Source organism: Pungitius pungitius, chromosome 11, assembly GCF_949316345.1.
Source record: "Pungitius pungitius chromosome 11, fPunPun2.1, whole genome shotgun sequence".
Classification (NCBI taxonomy): Eukaryota; Metazoa; Chordata; class Actinopteri; order Perciformes; family Gasterosteidae; genus Pungitius; species Pungitius pungitius.
Window position 1 is genome coordinate 17,901,297 of NC_084910.1, and position 8,391 is coordinate 17,909,687.

The following is an 8,391-nucleotide window of genomic DNA, read 5'->3' on the forward strand; positions in this document are numbered from 1 at the left end:
CAGCTACAGACAAAGCGACGGTGCTGCTTCCCCCATCAAAGCCTCCACCTCAACGCCTTTCACTCATCTCCAGCCTCCACGTGCACCCAATGAACAGGAAGTGTGCCTGATGCCGAGGGCGCCGCCTTGACGCCACTCGTTTAAAGACTTGTTGTTTTTTGGACAATTTCGTAAAAACGAGAAGATGAGACAAGTTTTCTCATCGTTTTGCAAAATGAAAACAATACAATGACGAATTGATTTGGAAAATAGTTCACATCCCAAAAGGAATGCGGGTGGTTGATGAATTTCACCTCCAAAAATGTTTAACTTTCTAAAAAGATGCAGGTTAAAGACCTTAACAAATTCCCGCAAAACAATCTTAAGGTTGATGTTAAAAATGCTCTAAATATTCTCTTTTGATACATAAATACAAACAAAGAGGCATCCGGTTGATCATTCATTCATTCAATGCCTCTGCCCACTTCATCCCTTTCCAGCACGCATGGGGTTTACAGCCTCTCCCAGCATGCACCGGGACGATGGCTGGACGCAGGTCGAACCCAGCTAGGCAGACACGCGTACCTAGCGGCCATTTAGAGCTTCCACTCGCGATGTGGGAGGACACCAGCGAGTGCAACACTCGGCACAGATGGAGCCCCCCCCCCGTGCTTCGACCTGCGGCGGCGGTTGCTTTCACGGCCACATCAAGAGCAGCGTTTCACCCGCGAGGAGGATCTCACTAACGGCTGATTGAATGTATGGAAGTGTTGGCTGAGGCCTGAAGATGAACACAACTCAACGGACTGTTTTCTCCATTCATTGTTTTGATTTGATGGAAAATATCATCAGTTTTCCCAGAGCCCAAAGAGACTTGTGAGACGTCTGCTTTTGAAATGATGAAATATATTCAATTCACAAATAGTGTAACAGCGAGAGAAGCAGCAGGCTTTACATTAGAAAAACCGGACAACCGCTCATTTTGGGGATGTTGATATTTCCTAAAAATGGCAATGATGTTCAGGTTTGAATTCTTCACAGTATTGTTATTTTTGAGTAAATATTAATGGACGAAGAACGCCGTCATTTCAGAATAGAGCTACAGTTATGCTCTTTGATGATTTCCAACGTGATTTAACATCGCGGTGCACGAAGCCACGGCTGTTTACTTTTTACACTGCGGGAACATGGAAAACAAAATGTTCCTAACTTGAGGCAGAAAATGTGCTGCATCATGAACACGCCGCCGCGGTTGTGTGAAGGTCAAAGGTTTCACACGTATCCCAGGGTCGGAACGAGACTTGGCTCAGCCGAGCTGCTGCTGCTGCGTGTCCATGACCTGATGTGACCGCCTCCCTCTGCCCGAGCGGAGGGAGGCCGTCCCAGACACACAGCCGAAACGTGCACTGTAAAAAGGCAAATGGGCAAAATAAGAGAAAACGGTAATGGCCAAAAACCTACACGAGGTATAAGTAGAAAGGGCTTATGAGCGGCTCTACGGGTGGTGCGGTATAGACTGAGCAGAGAGCACCGTGTTCCTTATTCAGAGATGGAAAGCCTGCCGCTGATGTTTCATCCAGCTTCGCGCTTCGGAGATGGCTTTTTTTTTTTTAATTCATTTCACAGGTCAGCATTTTGCAGACTGTGGTTCCATCTCTTTAATTTTACTGGCCCTCAAGTTACCAGGCTGAATGTTTTAAAAAAGGTATGACTTTGAGTGTAAATGTCAAAGGGAATGATAAAACCCCCCGAGTATACACGTTTTTAATTATTTGATACAGGCTTTCCCAGCTCAATATATACTATGCTTCACTATAATTATTTAACAAAAAGTGATTCCTTAATTACAATACTTGTCGCAAAAATCACACTTTTTACTTTCAACAGTTGTCACACTTTTTCAAACGTATAATGTTGGAAATAAAACTCTAGATAATAGATCCCTAAAAGCAATAGTTAATTGTTCAAAATGGCAATTGAATAATTCTAAGAGGCATCCGCTGGTATCATGCAGCACAAACTCAACAGACTTTTGAATGTGGGACAAAACAAAATATCTTCATGTCATGATCTCCATCCATGTCTATCTGGAAAGAGAAATCGAACCATTGGTTGGTCCATGAATCACAATGCTGACATATGTACTGTAACTTCTCACACTGCCGAGGGTATTTGGCTGTAACCTCACAACTCTGAATCACAGGCAGCCGCTGGATTGGATGACATCATGCCCGCAAACCTTCTGAGCCAACCGCATCCAAAGGGACGTTATTATCCCGGATTGGCGGCCCACTGATTGGTGCAGGAAAGAGAAGGCGGCTCATGACCTTTTTGCTGTGCGTGAATCCTGACATGCTCAATCAGAAGCCAAGTCTCTCTCTCTCTCTCTCTCTCTCGCTCGCTCGCTCCGCCAAAAAAACCCATTGAGTCATTCCACTGAGGCTTTGCGGACGAATTGAATTACCCACCCACCCAAAGGGTAGCTGCATCTAAAAAGCCACCCCTTCCAGCGACTCAGTTCCAGCGGCCCCGTTGCAGATCCCCCCCCCCCCCCCCCCCCCCAGTATCACTGAAGCAGGGAAAGCTCTTGGAGGATAAGGGGCATAAGGGGTATGCTTCAAGAATGCTGGATTAGTGTTGGGCAACAGATAAGAAAAAGGAGAAAAGAGAAAAGCGGATCGGCTGATGACTGAACTCAATCTATTGATATGGAACTGTATGCAGATGACTCACTTTACTATTTGGGCAAGAATAGAGTGCGGCCCGGATTGGTCCGAGAACCAGGAAATAAGTTGGCACTTGGGTTAAGGTTAGGGGGGTATGTACTTTTTCAATACATGTCAATACATCTTATGAATGGGTTTTGTTTGGACAGCTGAGATAATGTCAGTGATTAGCCGCTTAGTGAATTTTGCTTGTTGTGCAAAGGTGGCTGGTAACAAGAGGCCAAATCAGACGCCGAAGCGTCATCACACTTAACACAGCCGTTTGCTTCGCGCAGGTGAAGTGAAGTCATGAGGCCGTGGTGCACACGCTTCTGCGTGGCGCATTTATGCTTCAAATATCGTAAAAGTGGCTATCATCTGTGAAGAAGATCTTGCTGAACAATACGTTTAAGGGTCAGGAACTTCTTTTGGCCAAACAGTTTCTAACAAATCAAAAAAAAGTCCCATTGGTCTTTTCTGGAGGGAGCCAATGCGTTGCTAACTCACACATACTACTCTATATATAATAGGCCCTTACGGTGATAAAGAATGAATCTCCAGAAAAATGTCACATCATGTTAAGATGTTGCCTGGGGCATCAGTGCTTCCAGCCGTCGGATCCTCAATAGCTTCGCGTGGTCACAGCTCCCGGTGCAGCAAACACATGTTTTATGCTGCCGAGGTCGACCATTGATTGACCCCCCGGGTACAAGAGACCTTGAAACGTCTGCCGGAGCAAATGCATTTCAACAAGCTTCCTGTGCGCTTTTGTTTTTGCATGCCTCAACATGTGAATCTAGAGCCCATAAAAATGGGGGCCTGTTGAGCGTTGACTGAACTTCCGTCTGCAGGCCAGAATGATGACAAGAGTGATACTTCTACAACATCTTGACATCATTGCATGTCTACGACCAGAAATAATTTAGGAGGTGACTTGAAAAAAAAAGCACAGTCTCGTTTGATATTCAGAAGTTCTGGCGGAACATCAAATGACCAAAGGTATGTCAACGCCACCGAGAAGCTCTCCAGCTGGAGAACTCAGACCCCCACCCCCCCTCACCCCTCCCCAACCCATCCCCACGGCACAGCACTTGCTAAAGTTCCCACAAAACCCATCTCCGGTCCGCTCGGCGCCCCCCACCCCCCCACCCCCGCTTGAGACGGGCCTGGACGGATCATCGAGTGCGGAGGGACGGCCGGATCTCGAGTGCGTGCGGCACAGTAAAAGCCCAACAGATGACGGTTCTTGGCACCGCCGGAGCAGCGGAGGGGGTGTAAGACAGTCCCTTATGTCACATGGGAGAAAGAGCGGGAGGGAGAAGGCAGGGGAGCAGAGGAGTGCTGCAGTGCATCGAGGGGAGGGGGAGGGGGGGGGGCGGGTGTGCTGTCTCTTTAACTGGGGCCATGCTTGACAGGAGCTGCTGTATCAAACTACTGTAAAAATCGACGAGGCCGGAGGTGGCTCAGCGGCTGGCTGCCTGCTTCCGTGGCGTCCATCTGCTCTCGTGGACGCAGCCAGTGCAGGGGAGGGAAAAGAAAGAGGGAGCAGAGACAACCGGGGGGGGGGGGGGGGGGGTAGTAGAGCATGTGTGTGTGTGTGTGTGTGTGTGTGTGTGTGTGTGTGTGTGTGCTTTGTATATGTGTGTGGGTGGTTCAGCGTGAAAAAGGGGGGCGGGCGGGATCGACCACAGTGGAGGAGAGAGCGAGAGAGAGAGATAGGGGGGGGGAAAAAGCAAAGCAGAAAGAGATAGACCGAAAGGGAGGTGCGAGTTTATAAGAGAGAGCGAATGAGGGAGGAAAAAGATCTCGCCGAGATACAAAGGCCCGTCTCTGCTGCCTCCCACCGAACTGCTCGTTCTCTTTGGCGTGAGCCGCAAATGGTTCGCCTGGCAACGTCGGGCCGGACCCTCGCTCGTCGAAGCGCCCTCAAATGTAATGTGCCCGTCTTACCACATATCTCACCCGTAGGTGTTGAGTCACCGCGCGGCAATAAATATCACACAGTGTTACATAATCGCCTCGAGTAACCATGGCGCTCGTAATGTATAGGTGGACAGGGGATGTGTGGATGTAAGTCAAATTCCACCATAGGCATACATGGCCAAAATAAAAGGTGATTCTTATTCGCGATTTCCAAAAAAAAAAACAAAGTGTCGTCTTCTGGTGTCCAATCAACAGTCGATAAAAAACTAAAAGATAGTGAATGAATGATTGATAAATGTGGGAAAACCAATAATCGCTCCATTGAGGGCGTAGTATTTGGCACAACTGAAGCAGTTATGAAGTTAACGCCAAAAAAAATCGCTGCATCCCCGTGTTGTGTTCCCTCAATCCGTGTCGCGGCTCAACCCCCCCAGCAGTGGAACCAAACTGAATGAGACCAAACACCGGCTCAGCTCAGAAAACAATGCCTAAAATGAAACCGTGAGATCGCAGGGACAGAGAACTCGGTGCCGTCGATGACAGGTTTGGGAGGTGCAGCGCTGTGCTCACAATTTCCTGGCAATGACTCCCAGAGTGGGCTTACACTCACACACACACACACACACACACACACACACAGGAACAAACACTGGCAGAGCATCTCACCAACATTATGCAACCAACTTATATAGCTGCAATTGCACAAGAGGGCATTTCCTTCATTATCTGCTTTGCTCCAAGGGAATCAAAAAAAAAAAAGCCAAGGTTAAATAGGGTGTCTCTTTTCATCCCTCCTCAGATGATGAGCACGCCGGGGGGGGGGGGGGGGGGACAGCGAAAGTCCACAAGCTCATAGTTGAGTTTTTCAGGTTGAGATTGTAGTCTCCATTTTGGAGCCCTCCCCACAACAACCCCCCCCCCCCCCTCTCCACACACACACACACACACCCCTCCTCCCCATATTGTTGCAACTAGGGGTAGTAAGGGAGTGTGCACTGGTCTCCACACATTAAGAAGCTCTCTCTCTCTCTCTCTCTCTCTCTCTCTCTCTCTCTTTCTCTCCCACAAACACACATACACAAACTCTCAGGTTCTCCTCCCTAACCGGTGCAGTTCTTGGCATCCAAACCTCTCTGATAACAGGTACTCACACCACGAAGCCCCCGAATCCTTCACGGCTCCTTCAAAGTTTGCGCCGGGCGTTCCATCTCATTCCGGTCCGACTCTCGCTTTAATTATCATTCTGTTGGGTTTTTTTTCTTCTTCTTCTTCGTCTTTAAATTTGCTTCTCATCACACACAGACGCTGCAAAATTGAACGCTTCTACTGGATGGAGGCAGCTCACTGCAGCACGCCTGCTCGCATATAGCATTAGTCACAGTTGCAGTGCAACGATACCGAGGGGAATCTGCCTTTACCGTACACTGAGGCGCCTTTCACCCACTCACCATCCAGTGTGGGGGGGGGGGGGGGGGGGGAATAAAGGGCCGAGCATGGAGCAAGAAGCCCTCTCAATCCGGTCCCCTACATATCTTAGTGGGACAAAGTTTAGGGGGGGGGGGGGGGGGGGGTGGAGACAGAATACAGTTCATTCAGACTTTGGATGAAAATCTCAGAATATATTGCATGAAATTGAAATCCGGGGCGACAGCAATATTTCAAAGGAGATAGTAAAAGCCCACTCTAGACTCCTTGTACTGCGAGAGTGGCTCTCAGAGCGTTGTTAGCATTTTACGACCAAGGAACACAATAAAAACGACCAAGTATCATGAGGGGCGGCGTGAACTCCGCACGAGAACCACACACACACACTATAACAGCACAGGATTATTACAGAATATGAAATAATATCCAACCCCACGCTGTGCAGCAGCTCTCAAACGAAGGGATGCTTGCAAGAGTACACCGTGACACCATAGCTTGCCCATGCATACCTTATTCCAATACTATGACTGCCGCATGCAAAGGTCCATGGGGACGCACGCTGCGCTGGAAGCGTGTGTGTGTGTGCGCGCGCGTGTGCGTGCGTGCGTTTGCGGGCATCTATGGAGAAGGCACTTCGGGCTATTTCAATGCACCTGTTTGCCGTGGTGCCTTTAGATAGGCCTATCGCACATGATACTGTCAGAGGGACAGGAGGAGGAGAGAAGAGAGAGAGAGAGAGAGAGAGAGAGAGAGAGAGAGAGAGAGGATGGGGAGGAACGGGGGAGGAGGGGAGATACGGAAGATGCAGTGAATGACAAATTAAATGTTAAAATATCTGCTGGTGTCTTACCTTGAAAGGGAACATAGGACATGTTCCACCGGCATTGAACGTGTTCTTTGCGTTCTCGGCGGTCTCTCGGTGCTCAGAAGTAACCGGGAACCAAATTAGAAATAAAACTGGAGAGAGAGAGAGAGAGAGAGAGAGAGGTAGAGAGAGAGGGGGGGAGAGAGAGAGCGAGAGGGAGCGAGCATGCGATACGGTTCTTTATTCACAGCTGGAGCCGAAGGAGAGGCCAATAGTCCGCTGGCATCATAATCCACGACCGCTTATGAAGCCCCCGGTTCCCGGTGCATACAAAAAAAAATGCAGGGTTGCAGAAACGTGTGTATGTGTGCGCGCGCGCGCGAATATGTTTATTTGCACGCTGCCGTTGAGGAGTGAGGGTGAAACACGAGCGAGTGAGTGAGTGAGCGTGTGTGTGTGTGTGAGAGAGAGAGAGAGCGAGAGAGAGAAGGGGGTGGAGGAGGGAGCAAACGCATGTGCGCGCGTCTACGTGTGTGCGTGGGTGTGTACGTTTCTCAATGTCTTTAGAATGAGTATTTATACACGTTATCCACAGCTCTTTCAACAAAAAGAAATGTATACACATAGTGTGTGTGTGTAAGTTCCTTAAAGTCTAATGGCTATTAAACCGGGAACGAGCAGTGCCCCGATGGTTAAAATGTATAGTTTCACATACCGTTATTTAGTAAATATGGTAAAAAAAAAAAAGTAATTGTGGCTAATTTCAAATTAACTCTTTTAGCAGGCTGAAATACAATATAACACCCAGGCCAGGACGGGCCCTTATGTTTCCGTGGCAACGCTGTTTTAATTAGCCCACAACAGGTGACTGGCATCCGTATAAAGTATTCGGGCTATTAAATCCCTAATTACTGCTGTTATTGCTGATCTTTGACCTGGACAGGGACTGTCAATGTATTTTGACTTTAAAGTTCAATTCGACTTGACCACAACTCCGCTGACACGGTTCTTTGGCTCAACGGCAGCACACGTGACTGAACCACAGGAACTGCATTAAGGTGAGAAGCCGCGGAGCCAAAATGGCGCCGAGAGCCGTTGAGTGCTGCCTTCACGTGACGTGGGAAAAGTAACAATTAAACACGGTGTGGGAACCGTCACTAGCTAGCACAACACGCCTAGTTGAGGTAGACGTGCTAGTGAGACGTTCACGAGACGTCTAGGTTTTTTATTTAGGCTGTGTGCATTAGCTTAGCTAAAGTTATATTCTTAGGCTAACGCATCCACAACTTTATTTACACACAACGTTACTTACATGTCTGACACCATGTTGTCTTCCTCCTGATCCCCCGCCAAAATACATGGTCCCTTTGAAAAAAAAACGAGATGAACTTTTTACTTTTCTGGTGTTGTTTTGGACGGATAACTGTTGAACAAAGTGAAGACTAGCATCGCCGCCCCAACACCTCCGTAGCTTCCGAGGGTCAAGTGAAGGCAGCACGGTGCAGCGTCACCGGTTTAAACGTTGAGGTTTGACCGCCACCTTGCGGTCAGAAT

At 48.4% G+C, this 8,391-nt stretch overlaps 1 protein-coding gene across 8 annotated transcripts in view; it reads right to left on the reverse strand.

Moving 5' to 3' along the window:
- syngap1b (synaptic Ras GTPase activating protein 1b) overlaps positions 1-8,167 on the reverse strand; it is a 91,132-nt gene extending 82,965 nt beyond the window's left edge. For 7 of the 8 annotated variants that reach the window (XR_005114464.2, XM_037454653.2, XM_037454657.2 and 4 more), the window contains exon 1: positions 6,883-7,059. Coding sequence is in view for 7 of the 8 variants with exons in the window: in XM_037454653.2 (XP_037310550.2) it covers positions 6,883-6,904 (22 nt within the window). In the remaining variant the exon portion in view is untranslated. Of the gene's footprint in view, positions 1-6,882; positions 7,060-8,149 lie in introns of those variants that run through there. The other variant, XM_037454651.2, reaches the window with a different exon arrangement.
- Between the last annotated feature and the right edge of the window lie 224 nt (positions 8,168-8,391).